The following is a 27,853-nucleotide window of genomic DNA, read 5'->3' on the forward strand; positions in this document are numbered from 1 at the left end:
ATTTCAAAACAGCTGACAAACAGAACATCTTTTAATAATTAACCTAAAAAATGTTTTTAAAAAGTTGTAAAATATCAATAAAATATTTCAAAACAGAAACATTCATTAACACCCAACAATTAAAATTAAAAAGAATTAAAAAATTCCCCACTCCTTATACCTGGGATCTTTTGATTTTCAGTCACCTGAGATTGTCATGGATTGGAGGAGAGGAACACACAAACTTCATCCTCTCTCTTTCACACACACACACAAACACACACGTTCTCTCTCTCTTACACACTCCACATTCCCTCATATAAACACCTATGCTCACACCACTCCCTGTCTCTCACATATACAGCCTCTCTTCTCTCTCTCACACACACACACACATACACCCACATGCACACACTCTCTCTCTCTTACACACTCTACATATAAATACATATGCTCACACCACTCCCTGTCGCTCACATATACAGTCTCTCTTCTCTCTCTCTCACACACACACACACACACATACACCCACATGCACACACTCTCTCTCTCTTACACACTCTACATATAAATACATATGCTCACACCACTCCCTGTCGCTCACATATACAGTCTCTCTTCTCTCACACACACACACATACACCCAGGCTCTCACTCAGACACTCATATATCCATACCGGCTGCTTCTCACACAAACACACATACATGTACACAAACACACACTCCCTCCCTCACACACGCACACACATTTGCAAATAGCCAATCACTCACACGTTCTCTCATACACCCACAAACACGGGCTCTCCCACACGCAGGCTCTCAGGCCCTCTCCTTCGAGCTGTAGCGGGATGGGCCCACTGCGGCCTCTCTTCAGCTGCAGGCACTTCAGTAGTTTGCATCAAGGTGAGGTGACCACCGCAGGAGTATTTTTTAGAGGGGTGAGCACTTTTTGCCACCCCCAAAATGTTGTGGCCTATGGAACCACCCCGCCTATGAGCAAGATTACAGAAAAAAAAATGCATGCATTATTGTCTGGAAATCACCAAATCTCTCTCTATAGTAGGAAAACTTCTTGTTTTGGCCCCCAGACTGTTTGTCTACATTCTCCCTCCTGAAATGGTCTTAGCAATCAGCCAATGAGATGCTTTCACTAAAAGGTACAAGATAATCCACTCATTAAGAGTGCTTCTTACACTTGTGGCAGATGAAATATTTTACCCAAAATAAAAAGGCAAAATGTCATCTGGGGTGCCCTGTGACAATAAAGGGAAGGGAAGAACTTCCATAATATCTGGAGATATCTTTTACGGGGACCAGGGTCAGTTTAATGCTTGTGTGGTTCTGGTGGATATTGTGAGACCCTCCCTGCTTGAAGATACAGTGCACTGCAGACCTGGGGCTTGGGGGATTCCCTCTGTATCAGTGTCCATTGTGGTGGCCAAAGGTCGCCCCACAGAGTTGTGAGGCATTTTTGCATTTCTGAGGCTATGCTGCCACCTGGAGGCCAGACTTGGTAAAGCAAGTCTGAAACTGTTTTTAGAAGTACATAGGCATGAGATTCAGGATAACCACAAAACATGCAAATGTTGTGCAGACTAGCACAACTCTAGTTACATAAACTCATGAATATTCATTATAGATATCCTGAAAACCAGAGCAATCTGTAGCACTAGAGGTCCAGTTTGCTACCTTTGTGCTGTGAACAGAAAAGTTAGCATGGTGAGTACATCAGACCCATCCTGAAGCCTTTAGCAGTCACCATTATGTGCAAATGATTTACCATGGGATATTTACACATTTAGGATGCATTGAAATAATGCACCATTGATACCACAAACAGCTGTAGAACTCATACTGTGTGCACGAATGCAGAAAGGAGATGATTTACCAAAGCAGCACACGCTGCATTGCTAACACTGAAAAGGGGCTGATATACCAAAGGAGTGCACACTGAAGTGATAACACTGAAAGGAGGGCTGATATACCGAAGGAATACACATTGCAGTGATAACACTGAAAAGGGTTTGATATACCGAAGGAGTGCACACTGCAGTGATAACACTGAAAGGGGCTGATATACCGAAGGAGTGCACATAGCAGGGATAACACTGAAAGGGGCTGATATACCAAAGGAGTGCACACTGCAGTGATAACACTGAAAGGGGGCTGATATACCAAAGGAGTGCACACTGCAGTGATAACACTGAAAGGGGGCTGATATACCAAAGGAGTGCACACTGCAGTGATAACACTGAAAAGGGATTTGATATACCAAAGGAGTGTACAATGCACTGATAACACTGAAAAAGAGAGTTAATTTACTAAGGAACGTAAGTGAAACTGATAAAGGCAAAATGAAAGATGTTGCTGGAATTCTGTTACAGCTTCCCTGATTTCACTGGGGACTCAGGTACATCAGACAGATCAAGATCTGACACTGCCGAAGACTCCAGCAAAGTGCAGGAAACATGGAAGACAAATTCTAGAGACATAAACTGCGTGCAACAGAAGTGAATGCCCAGAAGATCTGGTTAAGGATAATGCAGAAGGATGGAGGGGATGAGAAATGCGTGGCCTGTTTTTCTACGGGACAACATGATAACTATTCCTGAATTTGTTCAGTAGGGGCTATGCAAAGCACGCGTATTTCAGGGATTCAAACTTTTTTTCTTTTTTTTTTTTTTTAAATCCTTGGCTAAGAAGTAGGGGCTTCAAGGAAGAGCCTGGCTGGTATTTGCACTCCGTCCTGCTGCAATCTTCGTGGTCAGGGACAGTACAGCAAGCACCCAATGCACAAAAGGGCAGCTCCCACCAGCAGCAGAAACACCACTTTATTTGGCTGCAGTTCTTCCTTTGCACCACTAGAGGGAGCTTTATGACATCACTGCAATTCCTAATCCCTTCCCAACCGGCTGGGCAGACAACCACAAACAGCACCAGAAGTAGGGTCTGGACTCTGGAGCGACACCTCTCCCCAGGGTTTAGCTGGGTTCTGTACCATTTACTTATTTGTTAAACGTATAACCCGCTTAACTATGAGAGAAAACACAGAAGAACCCTGGAATGTTATGGCTGACATCTTTTAAATACATAAATAAACAGCATCATAATGATCATAACAAGTGTATAGGACCAACGCAAAAAACAGACAAAGAGCGGCGGTTTCAGGACCTCGGCCACATCTAGCCTACTGTGCATCACGAAGTGCCAAAGCCACCAGAGTGGGCACTGGATTTCTGTCACCACTCAAAATCAAAAGGGAATAAATACCGTGGAGTACAAAAAAAAATAAAGGGGGTGGGGGAGGGTATTTTATGTGCAGGAGGTTGTGCAAAGAACCCTGGCTGGATTCAGATGGGAGAAAGTTGTTCACTGCAATCGATGCAGATAGAACACACAGTAATGATCACATTGACTCTAATAAAATCTTGGCAATGGAATAGACAGGTAGTAAAAGAGGAGCAGATGGACCCAAAGATCAGCTGATTCTGAATAAAGCCACCAAGGCTAGCTTGTACAAATAGTCAAAATCTCAGTATAGCATGGAAAGCTTCTGACAGCATCCCAGGGTCTTGGATAATAACTTGCCTTGAAACGGACAAAGTGAACCCTGCATCAAGTTCTCCGTGGAAACGTGGCAGACTACGCTTCACCTGAATTATGAAGATGGACAATTTGCCATTTCTAACATCAAGATCTAGCAAGGAATATTTCAGGGAGATTCTCTGAAAACCTGGTTTGGTTTTGTTTGTACTCTCATTAACTCCTTGGGTTATGAGATTAGCCTTAATCCTGGAATTACCAATCCCCTGCTGATTGTAGATGACTTGAAACTCTATAGTTCTTGTGATGCTCATATAGCAGAACAACTCTGTTTAATGAAGAGTTTCCCAGATGCCATCAGGATGATATTTAGCCTGGACAAATGTGCTAAGGTGACTTTCCTTAAAGGAAAATTAAGCAAAACTGAAATCATCTTCCTGGTATAAAGTATTGAGAGAAAAGATCAGTAAAGAATACTACGGGAGAGCAAAGTTGATATTGAAAAGTGCCTTAACAGCACGGAATGAGATACAAGCTATTAACCAGCTTGCAATTCCTGCACTATCATACAGTTTTGGAATAGTAGACTGGCTCCATAAATATCTTGAAGAATTGGATGTACAAATAAGAAAGCTCCTCCATACCCATCGGGTAATCTATATGAACCAGTATATGTTGAGATTGTACATCCCTAGAGCTGAATGGAGTATGGGTCCTATAGAAATGATTACACCCACAGAGCTACCATAATAGGGCTCCAGGCATACTTAATGGCAACAACGGACCCGAATGTTCAAACAGAGCTGAAGTATTCGAAAGCGAGCAAGCATCCTCGGTCTCAGTCCTTACACTTGGACAGTTGTTCCGACGAATGGAGGGAATGACTGAAAATCCACCAGCACACGAAGGGAAAGAAGCTACAGGATTGGCAAAAACAAGAGAGAAACCCCTTTAAAGAATCAGACCAGCAGACAAGGAAAGACAATTGGCAAAAGCACAAATATAGTGGGAAAACCAGAAAGTTACTTCAGAGACTCCATGTGGATCAAGCTTTGACACGGCCGTGGTTAAGGAGAGGTGAACTGAAACTTATAGGTGAGAGATTGATAATTGCAGCATGGGACGATGGACTATAGGCAAGACGGCTCACAATCGGCATAGAAAAGAGTGGTAAAATGTGGAACAGAACTGGAAACGGTTACACATCTCGTTGCTGGATCTGATGCGCTGAAGGCCCGTATACAGAAAAGCACAACAAGGTGGCATAACTTATTCAGTGGAAGTTGAATAAGTTATTCTAACATCGATGAACCAAACAAACACTGGGAGCACAACCCTACAAGAATAGAAGAGAATGAAGAAGTTGTGATCACCAGGGACATTCCTATTCCCACAGAGAGATCAACGCTAAAAAAAAACCAGATATTGTAGTAAAAACATAAGAAATTGCCATACTGGGTCAGTCCAAGGGTCCATCAAGCCCAGCATCCTGTTTCCAACAGTGGCCAATCCTGGCAAGTACCCAAACACTAAGTAGATCCCATGCTACTGATGCCAGTAACAGCAGTGGCTCTTCTCTAAGACAACTTGATTAATAGCAGTTAATGGACTTCTCCTCCAAGAACTTATCCAACCCTTTTTTAAACCCACCTACACTAACTGCACTAACCCCATCCTCTGGCAGCAAATTCCAGAGCTTAATTGTGCGTTGAGTGAAAAAGAATTTTCTCCGATTAGTTTTAAATGTGCTACTTGCTAACTTCATGGAGTGAAGAAGATGAACGCAAGAATAACATTGCCGATACTCAGTGATTATTCTGTGTAGATTGTATGGAGAAAGCTAAGATCCTTAAGTTTGTATGGAGAAAGCTAAGATCCTTAAGTACTAAGGGATACAACCAAGAAAATGTGGCAGATATTGTCCCAATCATATTGGGTGCCACTGACCTGATTAAGATGAATTTCCAAGAGCACCTTGATGTGTTTCTTATAAGAATTGCACCTTGTGAACTCCAGAAGGAGGTTCTTTGTCACAGTGCAAGTACTAAGAAGGGCATTAGCAGCAAGTTTGAGAGATCATTCCCAGAGTACCCTATTTGACAAACGAAGTTCATTTCTGTCAAGGAATGAACAAAACAAACCCATTTGGAGACCCTGCCCCATGAGAAAGACCCCTCTGATCTCCCTTCTTTCCGACTGCCAGACAAGTTCAGGTCACCTGGGGCAGGCCGAACCAGGTTCTGGTTTTAACGGATCAGTAATCCTGCTTTTCCTAAGGGCTTATGGCAGGGGTCAGGAACCTTTTTGGCTGAGAGAGCCATAAACGCCACATATTTTAAAATGTAATTCCATGAGAGCCATACAATATGTTTAAAACTAAATACAAGTAAATGTGTGCATTTTATGTAAGATCACACTTTTAAAGTACAATAAGTCTCTGAAAATATTACACCAGGCCTTAAGACACCAATACATCTCCTATTAGGAAAACGGACCAAGTCAGGCTGCTATAGAGTCCTACACAGAAACTACACGCCAGCAGAAAACCTCACCTGAATCACGTGCTGTCCCTCACCTAACATAGAATAAAGAGACCAAAACGCATAACAAGAAGCATGCAGACAAAACTGAATTGGAAACTGCAACAAGCCAGAGTCTCTGTATGCAGTGTAACAAAGGAAAAAAGAAACATCACACATCCTTATAAAACAAATCAAGAAATATAAAATCATCAGCAGTAAAACTGTACTAACAAAAAGAACATATTTCGAAACAGCTGATGAGTGGAATATCCAATAATTAAAAACTCATATAAACATTTCCAGATACCAACAAAATATTTCAAAATAGCAGACACAAAGATCCAGTAATGAAAAATAATAAGGATACAAAAATTTTTTTGCTCTGCATACCTGGGAACGTTTGATATCCAGGTGTCCTGAGATTGTTCTGAATTAGCAGGAGGTGGGGTGGTTTGCTTGGAACTTTCTCCTCTCTGTCACATACCAGCGCTCTCTCTCACACTGGCTCTCAATGACACACCTATACACACATGCTCTCAGTCACTCACATATACAAATGTTTTTTCTCTCTCACTTATATAGGCTCTTAATTACACATTTACACACATGCTGTCTATCTTTTCACGCTTACACACACACAGGCTTTCAATCACATAAATACATGCTGTCTTTTTCTCTCACACACAGACTCTCATTCACATGCTTACAAACATGTCCTCTCTTTCTCTCATTTACACACAGGCTCTCAATCACATACTCACATGCTCCCTCACCTAAATCAGCTCTCAATCACACACAGACACACATGGTCTCTCTCTCTCATTTAAACACAGGCTCTCAATCACATACTCACATGCTCCATCACCTAAACCAGCTGTCAATCAGACACAGACACACATGATCTCTCTCTTACTTATACACACAGGCAGGCTCTTAATCATACATACACATGATCTCTCTCACACACAAAGGACACACATACTCTTTCACACAAACAGGTTTTCAATTACAAACTTACACATGCAGGTTCCCAATGGTAAACTTACATTCATGCTCTCTCTCTCACAGGCAGGATCTCAATCACAGACATGCTCTCTTTCACATATACAGGCTCTCAATCATTCACATACATGCAATCTCTCACTCACACACACAGGATCTCAAACACACATGCTTGCTCGCTCATTCACTCTCTCTCTCCCCCCCCCCCCCCCGGGAACTCGCGGCAGCAGCAGCCTCCTCCCAACGCTAACCTCCTTCATTTTCAGCCCTCGCGGAGGCGAAGGCGGAGTCCCATCGGCCGCGGTTGAAGATTTTCATTTTCCTCCGAGCCGCGCTGCAGTCTTCTTCCCGCGCAGGCACCCGATGCTCTCCACTTCCTCTTCCGGGCCGCGGGAAAAAGAGAGCACCGGCGTGCTCTCTTCTTCCCGCGGCCCGGAAGAGGAAGTGGAGAGCATCGGGTGCCTGCGCGGGAAGACCCGCGCAGGCACCCGATGACTCCAGCGCTGGCACCCGGCTGACACCCGATGACTCCCGCGCAGGCACCCGGATGACTCCAGTCGGCGTGCTCTCTTCTCCTCCCCCCCGCGGCCCGGAAGAGGAAGTGGTGAGCATCGGGTGCCTGCGCGGAAGAAGAGACCACGCTAGTGTGGTCTCTTCTTCCCGCGCAGGCACCCGATGCTCTCCACTTCCTCTTCCGGGCCGCGGGGGGGGGGGGGAGGAGAAGAGAGCACGCCGGTGCCGCTGACTCCAGCTGTCCTGCCGCGTTCCGCTCGGGCTGACAGCATTTTAAGCCCGGGCGGCGGAGGACCGGGGAGCAGCTGGGTCAGCGGGGAACCGCGAAGTATGGCGACACGTGTCTGCGAGCCAGATGCAGCCCTCAAAAGAGCCATATCTGGCTCGCGAGCCATGGGTTCCCGACCCCTGGCTTATGGGAACTGCAAGCCCATGCATGCATTGGTATGGAAGGTCAAAAAAAAAAAAAAAAATGAAGACCGCCCTCTGCTCGCCTGGAGCCACAAACCCTACAGGCGGCCAGGGTCATCCTGGGACAACCAAACGGGCTGATCCAGTCCTGGTCAGTACCTCTGGTTTTTCTAAGAGAACCAAATGGAAAAATCAGAATTGCCAATCCCTACATGCAACAGGGCAATGCCCAGGGCTGGATCAGCGTGTCTGGATGAACTGCGCTGAGGCGGCCACCCCTATAGCCAACCCGGACTCTCAAGCCTTCCATAGAACAGCTGGGCTCATTATGAGCTCCCTGGATCTGTTTCCCCTCTCCCTCCTCTCCTGTTTTGCACATCAAGCTTGCTTCTACGTGCCTCGGCCAGCACCCGACTGGGGCACAGATTAATTACTTGGCGCCGATTCAAACTGAGAGGGGCCCATTTGAGCAGGATCCGCAAGGGCGGGGGAGGGGGGGGGGTGTCACTGTGCAGACTTTAGTTTCGCCTGACATGACTCTGCCGCTCGGAATTGCTTTGTTCATTGTCTCTGCGTGGTGAGGATTCCCTGTATGGAAAGGGGAAGCTGCTTCCCCCACATCTGCACTGGATCTGATCTCCTTCCCAGGCTGACAATCTGTAGCTATAGTAACTTGCACCGACTCCAGTGTTCCTGGATTTATAGGTTTCAATTAAATTCCCCCCACCTCCCCCCACCCTTGTTTTCTCTCTGTGAAAATGAAGTTGATGGCTGAGGCTCCAGGCCTGCCAAGGGCTGCAGTGAAGGAGGGAATGCATTTTATTTTATTATTTTTTTTTTAGACAGAATGCTCTTCTCTTTGTCCCCTCATGAACCGAACCTTAGTCCCCTCGTGAACATAAGATGTGTAACGCTGGCTCAGACCAAGGATCCATTGAGCCCAGCATCCTCTCCCTGACGGCCAAGCCGGATCCTCTAGTAAGCACCCAGCAGATCGCAAAGAGCAGATCCATTTCTTGTTGTTCTTCCCCCAAGTCTACCTGGCTAATAACTGTTTATAAACCTCTATCATATCCTCTTCTCCAAGATGAAGAGCCTGAGCCTGTTTGACCATCCCCTTTAACGTTGTCGTCGCCCTCCTCTGTACCTTTTCCAGTTCTGCTCTATATTTTTGAGATGGGGGGTGACCAGAACTGCACCCAGTGGTCGCATCCTGGATCATTTCAGAGGCATTATGATATTCTCAGTTGCCATCTCTAGTCCTTTCTGAATACTGCCCAACCTTCTTTACCATTTTTAACCACCGCTGCACGCTGAGCTAAGGATTTTAACATATTGTCCTCAAAATGGCACCAAGATCCTTTTCCTGGGGTGGTGACTCCTGAATTGGAATTCAGCATTGTGTGCCTGTAGTTTGGATTATTTTTTCCCTATGTGCACTTGTCTATATTAAATTTCATCTGCCATTTAGATGTCCAGTCCCCCGGTCTCACAAGCTCCTTTTGCAGTTCTCCAGAATCTGTTTGTGTTTTTTTTTTTTTTTTTTTTTAATTCTTTATTTATTGCTTTTTAATATATAAACAAACTGAAAAACATTTTGCTTATTGGTAACATCGTGAGTACTTTCATTGCACAAAACTAATACAAATTCTTTTGCCATTTCAAACAAGGAAAATAAATTTATATTCACATCTTTAAACAAAACCTTAGTATGCAAAAGATCTATATAATTCTTTAACCATTATTTATATAATTCCAGTCTCACTCCCAGCAGAAAAATAGTTGGGATCCCGAAACCATTTAAGGAACATATAAGGAAATCAATAATCTAACTTTACTGGTTGCACATAAACTGCAGTCAATATCAATATTTAGGTTATGATGTTAATTTTCCTGGCTTCAATAAACTCCTGCAATTGTTTAGGTATGAAAAACACAAATCGCTCATTATCTTTCATGAGAAAGCATTTACAAGGAAACTGTATTTTCACATTATATCCCAGCCTCCTAGCCTCTTGTCTGAGGGATAAAAACCCCCGACGCCTGGCTTGGGTAGCTGGTGCAAGATCAGGAAATATTTTTACAGCAGCCTCATGAAAATTCAGCGGATATTTTCTAAAATATGCTTTCATTACTAGGCGGATATCCTTGACAGTTATAAAGGACACCAAAAGCGTCCCCCTATTTATAACATCCAGTGTCGAGTCCACTAAAAATCCTGTTAGGTTCCCTGCAAAGGGAGCGTTTTCAGGGTTTCCTGGGCGCGTCGACGAAGGGAGAAAGAAGCAGGAATTAATGGAAGGCATATTTAACTCAGTCAATTCCAAACTTTCAATAAAGAATCTCTTCAAGGTGGTATAGGGGATTTCTCCCACCACTTTGGGAAAATTGATAATACGAAGATTCAGATATCTAGATTTGTTCTCAATAAACTCCATACGTCTAGAGAGCGATTGACTGTCTTTTATTGCTGCGATTTTATATAGTTGAAATTGCTTATTTTCCTCTTCCAATCCGCTAACTTTCTCCTTTAATCCGTCTAGCTTTGCTTGCACATCTACGGATTTTTGAGCGTGTTGTGAGCTAGTGTACTCCAATTTCTCATTCATGGTGTTTATTGCTGAAGCCATGCCGGCCATAAACTCCCATAAGGAGTCTAGAGTCACTTGAGCAGGCCTCGAGGGGATAGTAATTAGATCTTTTTTCGTTTCGCTTCGCGAGGACGTACCTTCTCCCAGATTTTCACTGTTTTCAGTCTGCCCACCAGCGCTTCGATGTTCCACCGGGCTTGATGTTTGGAATCCCGGTTCTATCCCTTCGGTAATCGGTGAGTTAGGGTCTGGGGTCGGGACGGACGCACAAGCCTCCAAGCCTCCACCCCTCGCCGCCTCCACTGAGCTCTGCGTCGGTGGCTCCCTTTGCTCCGGACTTAGAGACACCTCCTCTGCCGGCTCGAGCAGCTGTTCCACGTTGCCCTGCACATCAGTTTCCTCGGTTCCCTGTAAGACTGCAGGACTCACGAAGCGGGTAATTTCAGTCTGAATAGTTATGGCCGGCTTAAGTTCGGTTGGGTAAATCCGAACTTTTCCTTTCCGCTTAGCAGGCATTTTGTTTCAGCAGGAAAAAACAAAACAAGACGAAACCCTCCGCTCAGGTCTCAATACGTGCGGCCATCTTGGATCCTCTCTCTGTGTTTTAACTACTGTGAATAAATGTCAACATGATCCAGCTTACCCTCAAAAGGTAGAAGTTGTCCAAATTCAGTATTTTTTCTGGATATCTTAACACAAAGTAGCCCCCAGCCTCGTCCCCCCCAGCAATCCCGTTTTGCTTCAGGGTCACCATCGCGGATATCCTGAAAACCCGCCCAGCTTGCCACACTTGAGGACTGGAGTTGCCTTTCCCTGTTCCAGTAGTTCCTTGGCTCCATTAAACTCTCTCTCTCTCTCTGTTGGTCTTCTTCTCAGGCGTCCTTTCCATGGTTCTCCGCAACTAATGTTGGTCCTGAAATCCAGTCGCCCCCATAGTTGTGTGGTGGATGAGCGCCTAACTCGGGCTGCAAGGGAATGTCTCCAGGTGGTAAGGTTCAAGTTCAGACGGTTCTCAGGGACCTGAAGCAGCCTGAACAACGTATGCTCAACACGTTTCAAGTGGACCAACCAAAGAATAAAAAAATAAAATAAAATGAAAACTTCTAGCTGCTCTGCGCCTGCCCCAGGTACACCTCGGAAGGGGTTGCCCTCACCCCCATTTGGGCCTGGCTTTGCCCCACTGCCTGCTGGGAGTTGTAGTGCTGCTTGATTTCCCTTAGAGCCATAATTCCCAAACCTGTCCTGGGGGACCCCCAGCCAGTCAGGTTTTCAGGCTCTCTGCAATGAATATGCAGGAGATAAATTTGCATACAATGGAGGCAGTGCGTGCAAAATCTATCCCATGCATATTCATTGCAGTATCCAGAAAACCTGACTGGCTGGGGGTCCCTCCAGGACAGATTTGGGAACCTCTACCTTACATTATCGGAGCTACAACTCCCTACCTGTAACAGGGGCAAAGCCAGGGTTGGGTCAACCCGTTCAGTCGAGATAGGGGTGAGCCGGCAAAGCTCCTTCCTTCCTCTCCGCTCCCAGATGCCTCTTGGCGTAGGCAGAAACACATTTTAAACTCGGTGGGAGAGGGCAAGGAAGAGAAAAAGGTTAGAGCAAGGCTGGACAACCCCCAAATTCCACGACAGTGGGTAAGGCAACCCCTTCCCCTCTGCACGTGTGCATCTGGGGCGCGGCGAGAAGCCATGACTCAACTTGAAGACTGAAGACTTGAAGATGCGTTGATTGTCCACAGTCAACGCGTCTCCAGTGAGCCTCAGTGCACTCGTCCACTTTTTCCAGAGGTACAGTAGGTATGACATCTCCAAAGGGGGAGGGGGGGAAGAGGAAGAGGGGAAGGGAGATGTCTTGGAAGCTAATCTGTGTCATCGCTGCCAGGGTCTGGATCCTGTTGAGAGTCCAAGCCTTAGCCCTCGGGCAATCCAGCATCCCTTAGAATCGTTTCAAACCATCACGCTCCCATTCTGTCGGCTTTTTGATGGGGACTCTGGTACAATTAAATCCAGCTCACATTTGTATATGTATTTATTGCCTGCCTCTCAGAATAAGGAAGTCACTCAAGGCATCACAGCAGTGGGGGGTGAAGCAGCTCATCACAGCAAGACAAGAAGTTACAGCAGCAGGTTGCCGGCTGGCAGGCAATTTATAGCAGGCGGCTCGAAGTGCTCAAAAAATGCTGTTTTACAGTTTGTGGGTTGCTTAATATTTTTTTGCTTTGATTATGCTTAAGAAGGGTCATTAACAGAAAATTCAGATTATTTGTTTTATTCTGGGAAAAATAAGCATTTAGTACTATTAGAATTATTCCAAAACAGTACTTCAGCTGAATTGCTTTTAGTAAATAGATAACACTTTTTGGGGGGTTTATAGCACGCTGGGAAGGCTGACAACCCCCACCCCAGCCCCCTGGGGTGACCCCCTGGCTCTGTTTTTTTTTCCCAGCCAGGCAGATCCCATTGCAGGCACAGAGATGTAGGGTAAACCGATAACATATAAATATGTAGGAGAAAGCACCCTCGTGGTTAAAGGAAAAAAGATGACCTTGGAAAACGACCGGCAGCCAGGCAGGCTGAGGATCAGGAGGACGGTAGGTGGCACCGCAGCGACGAGGTGAGGAGGGGGGGATAGGGTAAGGAGGATCCGCAGTGGCTGATGGTGACCTCCGGGAGCGATCAGGCTGTGCGACACAGAGCGTCCCCACCCCCCAGCCCCGGGGCCGCTGAGGAGAGGAATCCGCGCACAGGCACGAGAGCCTCTCCCCCCACCCACGGTCCATAGGTCGGGGAGGGGCACTGCGGAGCAGCGAGGAGGAGAGCAGCAGCCAACGCTCCCCCCCCCCCCACCCCGGGCACAGGTAACGGAAACTTCTTTCGCACTTTCTGGGGGGCGGGAGGCAATCAACGAGCAGCTGAAGGGAGGAGGCAAACCAGCTTCTTTAAAAGAGCGGGAGGCTCACGATAAACCCGATCCTGATAAAATTGTAATGTTTTTTTAATGTAAAGGGAACGAAGATGATGGTATGGGGATACACGCAAGCAAAAAGAACCCCCCCCCCCCCATGAATCTATATGTTCACCCCTTCCGCATGGTCTACGTAACGTTACAGCAGATTGTAAGAACGTTTCATTTCCCAGGACATCTTTGCAAAGCTTTGGCACGTTGCTCCGGTTTAAAACACAAGTTCGCTTGCTTAGGGCGCCTGCATCTGTGCGCACTTCTCGGTGCAATCTATCGCGAGCCCCTCCTTACCCCCCGCCCCCCCCCCGACGGCTGGTGCTCCGGGGGTGGGGGGGGGAAGAGCGCGCCCAGGCCAAACCGCTCCCCGCGTCTCTGAACGGTTTCTGAGGTGAAAAGGCGGGAGCTGTAACGGCAGCCGCCTGCAGGATGCGGCGCTGATGCTGAGGGGCAGCAGATGCAGGGAGACTTCAGGTTTCTCCTGTTGGGCAAAAAGCGGGGGGGGGGCGGGGGAGATTTTGCAAGCCATAACGAGGACACGGGGGGTTGGCACGAGGTCAGGATTGAGGAGCCCTGCCCTGACCTCGCGGGCATCTTTAAACTGCGCCACCCACCACGGGATTTGGTTGGGAGATCAGCAGGGAGTGCGTGGTCGATGCCAGGCTCCCGCCGCGGCACTCAGCCTCAGCAAGGCTCCCTGACGGGCTGCCGGGATAGTTTTTCCATTCAATAAAGGGTTCACGGAAAGTAGGCGAGCGCGCAGCCACAGCGCTTTTGTGCGACAGGGAGGGGACAGATCGAAAGCCTCTCCCCCCCCCCCCCCCCATATCAAAGGTGCTATCCTGAGACGGTTTACCCCGTTTGGCAGCGCCAGGACGGAGCCTGCTAAGTTACCCAGCTCCAGGGAGGAGAGCGCAGGCCGGGCCCGGCTTCCTGCTGCATCCGGGTACCTGCAGCACTGATTTCAAGGGGTAGAGTCAGGGATTACAAATCCCTGCTGTAAGGTCAAAACCCAAGGTTGGCCAAAAACAGGGGGGGGGGGGGGACGGGGGACGGGGACAAACCTCTGTCCTGGAACTGGATCACGAGCCGCTCTGGTGGCAGCAGGTGGAAACAAACAAAAATAAAAAAAAAGACTATATTCCTTATAACCTGCAATCAAGCGGGCACCACACAGTAATAAAGCTCCTGTCAGCACCGGTCCCTGGCAGTGGAGAGTGGGGAGGGACAGAGGAGCCATCGCTGTACGGATGTCAGGTCTGTGTGCAGGCTCGCCTCCAACAGCCTGGAGGGCACTGCCAGTCTCCCTGCCACCGGGAACCGGACAACAAAGGCACCTGCCTGGGGACGAGGAGGCTGCGGATTTGTAATTCTGCAGCTCCTTCAGCCATGTCTTGCATTAATCCCCCAGACTAGGGGCAATTACATCTGCAGAACTCATTCTCTCCCTGCAACCTGGAAACTTCTGCGCTTTCCGGCACTAAATCAATAGCAGCCCATGGGACTGGAATTTAAGTCTACCAGCGCCTGCTAACAGGCCTCCTCTGACAGCAGGAGCCCTGCCTCATCTCTCCCCAACCACCTTCCTCTTTTGGCCTTATTCTGACTCCTCACTTTTTCTGTCCCAATGCATTTTACTTCTCTTTTTGTAAATAAAAAAAAATAGTGTGCATCTAATCACGGGCACACTTTTCTTTTTTTTTTTTTTCTTAAATCTCCTTCCCTCATGAGTTCAGGGGGCATTTCGGTGTAGCAGGTAGCAAGAGCGCCATCCAGCCGTCCCCATGCTGCCTGCACCTTAAACCGTTAACTGGATTGGGATCTCGCCCAGGATTAAAGCTCTCTCCATGAAAACAGACAATGCTAATAAGTGCCCGGCCTGCGGCAGCTTCTGTGAAAGGGAGCAGCGCTCCTGGGAGGGAATTTCAGTGGAATTTGGCTACAACCAACGTTCTGGACTAGCAGAGCCACAGGGCAGCCAGTGGCCCCCTTTGAATGACCAGCAGCCCACACTTTTCTTACAGATCTGGGGGCAGGCGCTGTGGGGGGGCCTCTTTTTACCGCTGGGCCTAATTTTAATAAATTAAAATACTGAATCACGTGCACAGGAGAGCGGGCGCTCGCCCGCTCTCCCGCATTTTTACTGTATCGGCCCGTAAACTATTACCCTAAACTGCCCCACGGACATTAAAATTGAGGCACAAACGCCCACAGCTCCACTGCAGAGTCAAGATCTTTAATTCATCCCAGACAGTTGGTGGGCACCCAATCAGGGTCCACTTCCACATTACCACACTTTCAAGGGAAGGGGGTGGGGGCCGGAACGAGCAGCGGATCATACGTCTGCTTCGGCCGAGAGAAAATGGAATGCAAAGGCCAAGCTGGGTTTTCCCCACCACTGACATCAGCGGCAGACAACAGCGAGGGGCCAGAGCCTCCTGCTATCTCGCATTCCGGGCCTTGTATTTTGTTCTCTCTCAGCTCGGGGGGGGGGGGAAGGAACAGCAGAGCGGACACTATCCCACAAGTATCCAGGGGTGAAATGCTATGATGTGATTGGGGCTGTTGCAGCTGATACCCCCTCTCCAAGCCTCAGGCTTTTGACCCCAGCTGTCCCCATTTACATTAATAGTTCCCCGCTGCACATCCTGGAAGTGGGTAAATACACGCACCCAAGAGCAGAACACCCAGCAGAAATATCCACATGAAATTAAAAGTAAATGTCTAACCCTCAGCCCCCCCTCCCCCCCCCCCATATCTCCCATTGCAGTGCTTCTTCTGAAACACAGAGCAAAGCAGCGAAGGCGGCAGCAGCAGAGGATAAGCTACATGACTCACCAGCCTCCGCCGTCTCTCGCTCCCGCCGGCACGGGAGAGCCAGCAAAGCATTTTGGCTATGCCTTGTGATGCTGGGCCACAGCCAGGACTAATTGGAAGAATGATGCCCTAGTAACCACGCACAGAGTTTGGGGATCCAGCCAAGAGCTGAAGAGGAGGGGACAGAATGGAGATAATTAGCAGATAGCGGCAGTTTTCCTGACAGGAAGAAGGGTCTGGGTGAGGTTAGTATGGGAATGACTTGATTTGGGAGCATCACAGGGTTAAGGATTTAAGTTTCCTGCGGCAGCAGTAGAACATGGCTATTGGAAGGCTGAAGCCGTGTAGGACTTTGACAGAAGGGGCTTTCATTTTGGGATCTTCCTTCCCTTACATCAAGCATCTTCACCTTCTTTGGGAACGTGGATCCTGCCCGAGCCTTACGGTTGGATACAGATAAACTTTTATTTTATTTTATTTTTTTTTGCAACCATGGGCCGGCCTGGAAAAACAGGCTGTTGGTTCTAGATATTTTCCCCGAGAAAGATGAATTCCACTTTCCATCTGCAGACAGAGAATCCAAATTACGTGCCAGTGCTTAACCACAGCTGCAGACCAGGGCAGGAGGCAGCAGAGGCCACAAGGCCCAACGCGACTCTCCCCAGCGAGGAGGAGTTTGTGCTCCCCACCTTCTCCACAGCTGCAAAGGTCAGGGTGGCCATCACCTTTGCCCTTTTCATATCCTCGGCTTGCTTCAACATCATGGCCCTCTGGACCATCACCCAGAAGTACAGGAGGCGCTCGCACGTCCGGATCCTAATCAGCAACCTGGCGGTGGCTGACCTCCTGGTCACGTTCATTGTGATGCCCCTGGATGCTATCTGGAACATCACCGTGCAGTGGTACGCCGGGGACCTGGCCTGCCGCGTCCTCATGTTCCTCAAACTGGTGGCTATGTACGCGTCGGCGTTCGTCACGGTGGTGATCAGCCTGGACCGCCAGTCGGCCATCTTGAACCCACTCGGTGTAGGGGATGCCAAAAAGAAGAATAAGGTCATGTTATCGGTGGCTTGGGTCTTGAGCATCTTTCTGGCTGTTCCTCAGGTAAGTCCATTCTTTTCCTCTCCCACCACCACCACACTAGACCAAGCTCAGCCTTCAAACATGATATTAGCCGGTATTAATATTCTTATGGCAGGGTGGGGAGAGCATTTCAGGGAGGAATCATGGTCATAGCCTTTAAGCCAAGGAAGTGGGAAAACGCAGCGCCTGCTCATGCCCATATGTACATCTTGCGTACATAGTGTTATCATGGCATGCAATCACTGCTCCTGTTATGAATAAAGACAGTGCTGCTGGCCTGATGGCTGGGCAGTAGGGTGGCCCTGCAGGAAATCACAGTTTGATTCCCTCTCCTGGCTTTAGTGGGGGATGTTGTGAGGCAGCGCTCGCAGCTTTGCTGGTTGGAGCTGGGGAAGGAGTCCCAGCCTTGGCACAAAGGGTAGCACCCATTGGTCAGACTTTGGGGGCACACAAGCCATAGCCTGGCAAGGAGACAAAGCCTAGGACTGTTGATATTAGACGAGATCGGGTGGGCAGGAGGAAAGGGAAGAAAATCCCGGTAGTGGTGCATCGCAGTCCAATAGCGGCCGGTTCTGACAGAGCTGAAGGAACCTGGCAGGAAAAACAAGTCACTGCCGATGGGTTTCTAAACCATCTCGAAATGCTTGTTGAAGATTCACAAACCGTCCCTGTTCTCACCCGTAAAAGTGGTGAAAGCAATGCACTTCTCTCTGGTTTCTGGGAAGGTGGAGGCGTTAGGAGAACACAGGTCCCACACCCCACTTCTCACCGTCCGCTTTCCCCGTGACCACGACTCTGTAATTCAGTTCAGCCCTTCGCGTTAAGAAGCGCTCACACTGAAGCATCGCTGCCACTCAAAACATGCAGACGGTGGGGGGGGGTGGAAAGCAGCAGAAGCAGACACTGATTGTAACAGCCCCTATCAATCCATTCTCTAAACACTGTTATACATCTCTGACAGGTCTGCACAGTGCAGGCAGGTGATGGGCAAACTTCCCCTCCCACACACAGCTCTGCCAAAATCCAGCAGTACCCCCTTCTCTTCATAGCCGTGCACCCTACTCCTGGCCTGCAGCAGACCCTGCCGTTTCAGTACAGACTCCTCCTCAACATACACACACAAACTCTGCCAAAGCACCTTACTCCTGAGTCCAATACTGAACCCCCATCCTCAGTCCTGCCACCCCACACCCCACACACTGTATCCTGTGCTTATACACTTCCTCCTGTTGGTAAAAGGATGCTGGATGAGCTGAAACTCTGGCAATCCTCCTGTGGCAGGAAGAGAGATTTTACCATGAAATGTCCCAAGGGGGTCCCTTTCCCTCTGATACTTTTGTCAACACCCAATCCCTTTACAGAGCACCAAGGCAGTAGCAGGACAAGCGAAGCATGGGTCTTGGTTCAGTATCCCATACTCTTCTGTCAGCCCTACAGGAGGTACTGCTACCCCTACAGGGGTTTAAGAGTCCCCACCACCGTGCACAGACTGCACTAGGACAGCGACTCTGTGCAGGCAGAGATCAGGGCTGTGGCACAGCCTCAGCCCGCAGGAGGAAGGTTTAACAAACGAATCAGTCACATTCTAGCCCCGTAGTGACAAGAAGGCTTTTCCGAATGGCACTGGTACCCTGCCGTTCTCTGATCCTTTTTCCTGTGGGGCGGGATGGGGGTCTTTTCCAGCTTTTCGTGTTCCACGCCGTAAGCCGTTCCCGGCCCGTGCACTTTATCCAGTGTGCCACGGTGGGCAGCTTCCGGGCGCACTGGCAGGAGACGCTCTACAACATGTTCACCTTCGCCTGCCTTTTCCTGCTGCCTCTCCTCATCATGGTGCTCTGCTACTCCCGCATCCTGCTTGAGATCTCCCGCAAAATGAAGAAAGCTGGTGGTGAGTCGATGAGAACCCAGAACCGCCCTCATTTTCTTGTTTTTAAACAAATAAGCCTGACTTTTAGAGCTGGTTAAAGGCACCTGGTGACAGAGACCTAAATCTTTGGCACCTAGCGAGTTCAAACCCCTCTACCGCTGCTGGGGACCTTGGGCAAGTCACTTTTACCCTCCCCATTGCCTCTGATATAAACTTAGATTGGGAGGGTCTTTGGGGACAGAGAAATACCTCCGGTACCTGAATGTAATCCGCTCTGAAGTGCCGAAAAGTGGAATATAAAAATAAATTTAAAATAAGTCTACTTGACCACAGACCAGGTACCAGCACAGACAGCAGCAGCACTGCAAGCTCCCCACCTCGCAACAGGGATAGCTGCAATACAAATTTCTCACACACATTTCCACCCCTGCAAGCCTCCCTCACACAACCCCCACGACAGAACAGGCAGCAGCAGCGCAGCCGACGTCACGTGGCCTGGAGCAATGCAAACTTTAAATCCGCAAAAGTACTTTTTTTGCAAGCATTTGGAAACTGCTTTAAAGGTCCAGGCTGTTGTCCACTCACCTATCCAAGTCTGTGCATAAGCGACAGGTGACCCAGGCTTCACGCTTGCAGGCCGATGGCAGGTTTTGATGTCTCTCTCTCTCTTCTGCAGTTACGTCCAAAGAGATTCATCTCAGACGATCCTCCAACAACATCCCCAAAGCCCGCATGAGGACGCTGAAGATGTCCATCGTCATCGTGCTGACCTTCATCGTGTGCTGGACTCCTTACTACCTGCTGGGGATCTGGTACTGGTTCTCCCCGGAGATGCTGACCAGAGAGAGGGTGTCACCCTCCCTCAGCCACATCCTCTTCCTTTGTGGCCTCTTCAACGCTTGCTTGGACCCCATCATCTACGGCCTTTTCACCATCCACTTCCGCAGGGAGATCCGGCGGGTCTGCCGCTGCACCAAGCCGACCCAGGAGCAGGACACCGCCTCCGTGGCCACTGCCTCACTGCGCATCTCCACCTCTGCAGTGCCAGTTAAGAAGGCTGGCGGGGGCCAGAACGGTCTGGAGAAGTACGACCTGGAGGTCACGGTGTTCAGCCTTCAACAGGGGAAGTGCGCACAATGTAGGAAGAAGATGGCAGAGAGCTTCATGTGAGCTGATCCTCTCGGGGAAAGGAGGGTGGGTCTAGGGGGTTGAATGAGTGCCAAGGTCACCTCCCCTGTGCCATAAGCAGAAGTGTAAGCCCCCCCCAGTTAGAGTGGCCACCAAAATAAAGATGCCATTTCCTCATAGTAAGGCCCACACATCAGGCCAAGACATCTGTTTACTATGCAGGGCAACAGTTCTTGAACCAAATAAAGATAATCATCTGTTCCTTCCACTTTTCTCCGAAGCATTCTGCAAACCCAAGTGCACTAGGCCAGCTATTGCTCCCAGCAGCCCAGGATAAGCCCCAATTATTCTGTACCTCCCCCACCTGATGGGATCAGATTTTGGCAGCATCTCACAAACCACTATCCCACTTACAATGCTCTGATTTGGGCCAGTTTTCCATCAAACCTACCCACTAATAGGGTAACTTGCCAGCACCTTGCTTTATTTCAAGCAGCTCAAGGCAGCCAACATACTGGCCAAGATTCCACCTTTATTTTCCACACTCCCAATTCACTTTTTGAGGAAGAAAGGTTTGGGGAGGCCTGTAGGTACACAGCTGCCTGCCCGTGCATCCTGCTCCGGAGAACATGCAGTCTGAAGCAAAGCCGACACCTAGTGGGGTCACATCACATTGCTCCGATTCAGATTCCCTTAGTGCCAAAGTAATGCAGACGGTGATTTAAAATAGAGGGGAAAAACAATTTACAAATCTAATAACCGAGCAAGTAAAATGACTCGACACAAAGGATAATTCCCAGGTTTCGGGGCGGTCCATACTGTCCTGGTGCCTGCAGCTCTTTCCTTAGACAGGAGTTATCCCAATTTTATAGTTCATTCTACCCCCCCCCCCCCAGGGAAATTCACCACCACCTCCTTTATATGCATATATGCAGGGGGGGGGGGGATGGGGGTGTGTGTGCAAGTGTATGGTGGAGAACTAGGACCGGCCACAGCTGCAGGTCCAGCAAACCGTGAATTTTACATAAGGCCACCCTCACAGCACTCCCATCTCCTTGTTACTGTTTTTCTCCTCCTGAAGAAAGAGCAAAATCCTTAACTTGCTGGGCAGAGATGTTTAAGGAACTACAGTGCTCACCCTTTGAATCAGCTTATCTTAGACAAAACCAGAGGCCAGCACAGACCGAGATCCGGCGCCGTATTGAGGGGGGACGACGACACACGACTGAACTTCATCTCCGAGGCAGAGCCAAACTCCCCCAGAACTCCCTGCAGCTTTCCTGGGAGCTAAGCTTGAGACGGTAGACAGGGACTGCAATGGTGGAAAAAAAAACCCCAGGACCCCCCCAGCACTCCCTGCAGCTTCTTCCAGGAGCAGAGCGAGGACCACCACCTAGTGACTACAATCCCAGCTTGGACCTTTCCTGGCACTGCTCCATGACTAGGGTTCTCGACGCTCACAACTTACGTCTAAAGCTGCCCTGAACATGACGCTGAAATAAAAATAAAGTGTTTGGCAACCATTCCCCACAAAATCCTGCCACTACCATCCATGTCCAGCTTGGCACAACTCTGTGGCCGCTATCCAAGGAAGTATACGCCCTCCCGCCAGCTGGCAGACAGTGACAATCTAACCCACCAACATACTGTCTTGATTTGCTGACTTCTCAGAATGAAAGCCTGTGCGTTTGACAAAATATCATACAAGATCCGATTCTATTTTTAAATGGTCATTGAAAATAATTTATTATTAAAAGCTATGGAAAAATATATGATTCAGACTTGCCCTGCAAGAGCTGCAGGGGGATGTGTCAAGCTGTTTTCGATGCTTCATGCAAGGAGCTGATGGCTGCCTCTGGATAATCAGCGGGATGGGGGGGGTACCTCTTGTGTAGAGGTCTTTTTCCTAATCTTTTGTAGTTAAAATGAGCCGGAGGGGAGGGCGAGTGGGTAAGGTCTGCTGTTTAGCCTGGGGGATATGGTATGGAGCCCTGCTGGTTCGGGGAAAAAAAACAGCCTGGACGCTTTGCAGGATGCCATCCTTATCAGATCGATGTAAGCATTACCCAAAGGCAAGGTGTTCCTGAACAGGTAAGACCCAGAAGGACTGTTCAAGAGGATCCCTGCTAGCCACAAAAAGTTCAGCTGCTACAACATTTCAGGATAGGTTTCTTGCTAACCCAATAAAAAAAAAATATATATGTGCAGAGGTCCTGCAGGGAAAACAGGCAGCCAGCTCTTAAAATCGGAGAACCCTTGCCAACCACTTGACGGGCACGCGACCCTTTACAATGCTGCCCAACAGCTTATGACAGCAGCACATGTGGCCTTCCAGCTAAATGAAACCCACTCTGCCAGTTACTCCTCATAAGATCCCCCCTCTCGAGGGAACGGTGCCCTAGTGTCCCGGCAGCTTTTCTCTCCACACAGCAACGTCTAAATTTAAACACCAGTTAGTCCGCATATGGTTACTAACCTTTTTTCAGATTTTATTTAGGTGTGAACATTTTATACAGGGTTCGTTTGAATGTTGTGGGGAAAGAAGTGATAAGTGCCCTGTACACGGTCGTAAAACCTTTGTCCCCTCGGCCACAAAACACGGGAAGTCTACATACCACGTACACAGGACTCCCGGGTCTGGATCGGAAGAGTTACTGGGGAAATACCTGAAGCTATTCAACATAAAAATCTAACTTTGGTAAAATGCTCCTAACACAGCAAGGTACTTTTCAGATTAAAAAAAAAAAATTGTAAACCCAAAAGAAAGTTGCCGTCAAAACCAAAGGAACCGAAAACAAATTAAAACTTATGTAACATTCTGAACAACAAGGGGATTTGGGGGGGGGGGGTTTCACATCCAGTCTTCAAGGGACAAATCGAACACGGATGAAGAGACCTCAACGGCGTCTTCTGTCTCGGTCTCTCTCCCTATCCCTGTCCCTGTCCCTGTCGGGGCTCCTGCTCCGCCTGCGCCCTCCCCTGAAAGATAAAACAAGAGTTTACAGTCCTCACAGTGAGTGAGCGCCCCGTGGTCTCCCTTCCCCAAGCCTTACTAGAACTCAAGAGTCATCGGACAGGGACCAGATTCAGAAAGGAGGGGGTCTCGCTGGTTAAAAAAAAACCTTGCATCTCTCAGATTACAAACACTGTGGGGTTTGGGAGAACCGAGCTAGGGGATGGGATGGGAGGGCAAAGACTCCCCCCCCACCCCAGGGCATAGTCCTGCCAGAGGTCTTTCCAGCCTTGATCAACACAAGAGGATGACGGTCAGCTCCACAGCCAGCAAAAATGGGGAGAGCGCACAAAAGAGTTCACCTCTGCACAGAGAATGCGAGTGGGTCTTCCCATTTCTCTGGGTGGAAGGGGGCTGCTAACGTGCCACAAGGGTCAGGGTTGCTCGACTTTGGTCATTTCTTTTAAAGTTCGTTACTTTACCAGCACCTCGGCGTCATTTCAGCTTTAGGAGCAGCTTTTTCATGTCCCACTGAGATCGCAGACCTCTCTTGCAAGATGCTACAGCACCAGCAGGAACTGGTTTGTTTTTTTTCTATTCCCATCGTACTGGGGCAGGAAACTATAAGAACTTCCCATGAGTGGCACAAAGTGATAAAAATAATATCCAGGTCTGGCCAAAAGAAGAAAAAAAAAAAAAAGCACTCAAGTGGCTCTAAAGCCTGAGGGGGGCAATTCAGGATCTCACCTTCGTTTTCCTCTCGGAGGTCCCCTGACGAAACACCAATCCACACTGACCGCCTGCCCCATCATGTCCTGGCCGTTGAGCCCTTCCATGGCTGCTAGCGCCTCCTTATAAGTTTCATATTCCACCAGGGCATATCCCTGCAAGAGGATGGAAGGGGCAGTGACTTAGACCAAGAAAACCTTCCCGAGAACCTCACAAGTCAGCCTTCCCTACCTTCAGATAGCCCGTCCTCCTGTCCAGATTCAGGTGGACATTTTTTATCTCCCCGTACTCCGAGAACTTATCATGAATGTCTTCCTCGGTGGCTTCCTCGTGTACCCCCGTCACAAACAGAATCCAGCCTTCAACCGCTGTGGCCGTGCAGGCAGAAGAAAAACCAGAGCTTTACCGCATGCAGACGTAACCTGGACCCCCCTCCCACACACAAAAGAAAAAAAAAATAGTAGCGGAGCCCGTGACAGGGGCGGGCGTGGATACGGCCATAATGTGCACTGCGCAGAACGCACAGGGTCTGGGCGGCCCCAGAGAACACAGACGCTGGGAAACACAAGACAATTTACAGCAAGAAATCTACTTGACGGCAGAAAACGTGCTGGTGACTGAATTCTGGGACACAGTAACACTAAGATCCATCCCGAGTCTGACACACATTGCATACGTTGCTAACAGCCTAGAAAATTGTGCTCACAATTCTATGAAAAATCTTTTTTCTAGCTCTGTGGGTGATCAATAACATACCACATTTTTATTCTTTATTAAAAAGGCAAAATAAGCTGATGTTCTCACAAGCGTAACCTCTCTATTATATCACTGTTACTGCTGGTGGGTCTGATCCTTCCCCTCGCTCTGGGGATCCCTCAAGGTTCTGCCCTCAGTTCTAGACTCTTCTCCATCCTCCTCCCTGACCTGGGCTTTCATCTCTCTGAGCAAAAGTGTGCACATCACTACTTTTCTAATGATTATGCAGATCTCTCCTTTCCTACAATTGCCCCATCAACTTCTGTTTCCATCACACATTTGTGGTCCACCCCATGATGGAGGGCCCCACTCTCCTAACATACGCTGATCCACCTCTCCTGGGCGCGCGATTTAATATTAAAATGAGCTGCCGCGGTAAAAAGGAGACGCTAGGGGGAAATTATGCGTCCCTAGCACCTCCTCAGCATTGGGAGCCCAGGAAAGCTGACTATCAGTCAGGCCGATACAGTATAGTAGCCCAGGTTTGACGCGCTAGCTTTACCCCTTATTCAGTAAGGCGTAATAGCGCGTCGAAAACACGATCCAACCCCCCCCCCCCCCCGAAACTAATAGCACCCGCAACATGCAAATGCATGTTGGTGGCCCTGTTATTCCCACAGCTAAACTGCACATTTTACTTTCAAAAATTAACGCCTGCCCAAAGGCTGGCGTTAATTTCTGCCGGCACGGGGAAAGTGTACAGAAAAGCAGAAAAAACTGCTTTTCTGTACACCCGCCGACTTAATATCATAGCGATATTAAGTCAGAGGTCCCAAAAGTTAAAAAAAAAAGTAAAATTAAAAAAAAATTTTTTTTAAATTGGCCCGCAAGACGGACGCTCAATTATGCCAGCATCTGTTTTCCGAACCCGTGGCTGTCAGCGGGTTGAGAACCGACGCCAGCAAAATTGAGTGTCAGCTGTCAAACCCGCTGACAGCCGCCGCTCCTGTCAAAAAGGAGGCACTAGGGACGCGCTAGTGTCCCTAGCGCCTCCTTTTACCGCAGGCCCTAATTTGCCTAGGCCACCCTCCTGAATTGCACACCCAGAGGAGAGCAGGCGCTTGCCCGCTCTCCCATGCGTTGTTCTGAATTGGCCTGAGTGTGAGTTAGGAAACGGATGCTCAATATGAGCGTCATTTTCTCCTGCTATCGCCACAATAGACAAGGCCTGGATTGTGTGCCCAGAAATAGTTTTTTTCCTCGAACATTTTTTTTTCTTTAAAATTATTCCGCTTTTAGTGGTCCCTCCGAATTAGTATCGTGATGACACTAGTAAGAGGGATCACAGAAAGCAGGAATTTGGGGTTTTTACAATGCACCTTCGAGTGTGGCAGACCTTGGCTGGCGTAAAATTTGCCGTGTTGCAAGGGTGCATCGGCTGCGCAGGAAATTGTTTTCGTCACAGGGATTAGCTAATAACGCTATTGGCTATGTGCTTGACTGGACGTGCTAACCCGTTTTGCACCAGGGGTTATGGATGTGCGTCCAATCACATGTTGAGCCGCAGCGCACGGTATTGCATCAGCCCGTCTGTATTTTGCTAAAAATCAAGGTTCTGTTCTTTCCTGCCAAGATACCAATCTCCTGCCCTGTTTCTAGTTCTTTCAACATTGATGCTACTCCTCATTCTGCTGGGAATGTGTTCTGGTCTTTTTCCAGTTTCTGAGCTTTCTCTCTCCTAGCTCTATGGAATAATCACCCCTCCCCCAAGACATTTGGAAACCAGGCAGCCATTTTTATAAACAGGTTTTCATGTGAGTTCTTCCTGTGAATGTTTCAGATACTTACATCTCTGCGGACCCGGCTCATCACCATCCTGTTCCACGCTGTCATAATCCTCGCGTACCCGGGCCCTGGATCCTTCCTCTGAACAGCAAGTGTGACAAACCACATTAATTTATGTCAGTCCTCTGTGTATTAAAGAAGCAAGAAGGGGCCAGCCTGGTGGAAATGCTAAGCGCTGCCATGCAGAACAACCAGTGTTTGAATGCTGCCTTAAATCTCCTGCTGGCAAAGCCAGCCAGTAATACAGTGGAGACTAGAGATGCAAATCGGAACCAGAATCGGGTCGGATTTCAGTTCCGATTCACATCTCTAGTGGAGACAGTACTCACAGCCCCTGGTGGAGGGAGGGAGTCCAAGGCATTACACAAGTGACATTTATTTCATTTACAGAATTATTGCAATTTCCATAAAAGGGTAAGAACCTGGCTCTTTTTTTCAGACTCCCTCCCCATATTATTTGTTTGGCTATGTTGGAGCAATACAGCAGGTGTTTGTAACCTCTCTTACTGGCCACTTATTCTTCAGGTCATCATCATTTATGGTTGGTTCGATGCTTACTTAATGTTAATTTCCTTTGATATTAGTGTTTACTTTATGTTTGAGAAATTCTGTACATCCCTTCACGTAGTCAGTTTGTGGCCGGGGAGACAAGACACTGATAAAAGCACAGTGAAGTACACAGGCTCGCTCATACTCACCTGAACCAAATCCTCTTCCCTTCCTTTTCTTGGCTTTCTCCTTCAGTTTGTGAATACTTTCTGTACAGGTAAAGGGAAGGTTTAATAAAAAGAGTACAACAAGACCAGAAAGAACTTCCCCAAGACGTCAGTTGCATAGAATTCGCTCTGGTTTGGGCCCAATTTGTATATTTCGGTCAGCAAAGACCTGAGACCAGGGCCTCAAATTATGGGCTGGAGCAGGGAGATTATTTCCCAGGCCTGGTACCACCTCTCAGATTTTATAGCGTTACACCGGGGGCCCCTGACCCCGCTCACCGTCTCCATCCTCGTCCATGGCGAAGTCTTCGCCACCCGCCTCGTGAAGATCCAGCACGTCCGCCATCTTTCCGCCGCCACCCGACTCCTGAAGCGTACGCACGAAGCCGAGTAAACCCAGACCGGGAAGAGAACAATATTGAGGGGCGGGGAAAACGGGGCCGCGGAGAGCGCCGGGATATTGAGGGGCGGGGAGAACGGGGCCGCGGAGA

General features: G+C 48.5%; 2 protein-coding genes across 3 annotated transcripts; one reads left to right on the forward strand and one right to left on the reverse strand.

Moving 5' to 3' along the window:
- Positions 1 to 13,247: 13,247 nt before the first annotated feature.
- On the forward strand, positions 13,248 to 22,185 carry LOC115078018 (gonadotropin-releasing hormone II receptor-like). 2 transcript variants are annotated; one of them, XM_029580582.1, is made up of 4 exons: positions 13,248 to 13,427; positions 16,299 to 17,449; positions 19,112 to 19,316; positions 19,972 to 22,185. In XM_029580582.1, the coding sequence occupies exons 2-4, from the start codon at positions 16,892 to 16,894 to the stop codon at positions 20,463 to 20,465; spliced, it is 1,257 nt and encodes a 418-aa protein (XP_029436442.1). In that variant the 5' UTR covers positions 13,248 to 13,427; positions 16,299 to 16,891; the 3' UTR covers positions 20,466 to 22,185. The 2 variants fall into 2 exon arrangements, with proteins under 2 accessions (XP_029436442.1, XP_029436443.1); XM_029580583.1 differs by lacking the exon at positions 13,248 to 13,427 and adding an exon at positions 13,923 to 14,002.
- A 701-nt stretch (positions 22,186 to 22,886) lies between these two features.
- On the reverse strand, positions 22,887 to 27,848 carry RBM8A (RNA binding motif protein 8A). The gene is made up of 6 exons (XM_029580584.1): positions 27,642 to 27,848; positions 27,345 to 27,404; positions 26,650 to 26,727; positions 24,337 to 24,473; positions 24,124 to 24,260; positions 22,887 to 23,402 (listed from the first exon to the last, which is right to left on the reverse strand). The coding sequence occupies exons 1-6, from the start codon at positions 27,706 to 27,708 to the stop codon at positions 23,321 to 23,323; spliced, it is 561 nt and encodes a 186-aa protein (XP_029436444.1). The 5' UTR covers positions 27,709 to 27,848; the 3' UTR covers positions 22,887 to 23,320.
- Positions 27,849 to 27,853: the final 5 nt, after the last annotated feature.

This window comes from Rhinatrema bivittatum, chromosome 16 (assembly GCF_901001135.1).
Source record: "Rhinatrema bivittatum chromosome 16, aRhiBiv1.1, whole genome shotgun sequence".
NCBI classification, from domain to species: domain Eukaryota; kingdom Metazoa; phylum Chordata; class Amphibia; order Gymnophiona; family Rhinatrematidae; genus Rhinatrema; species Rhinatrema bivittatum.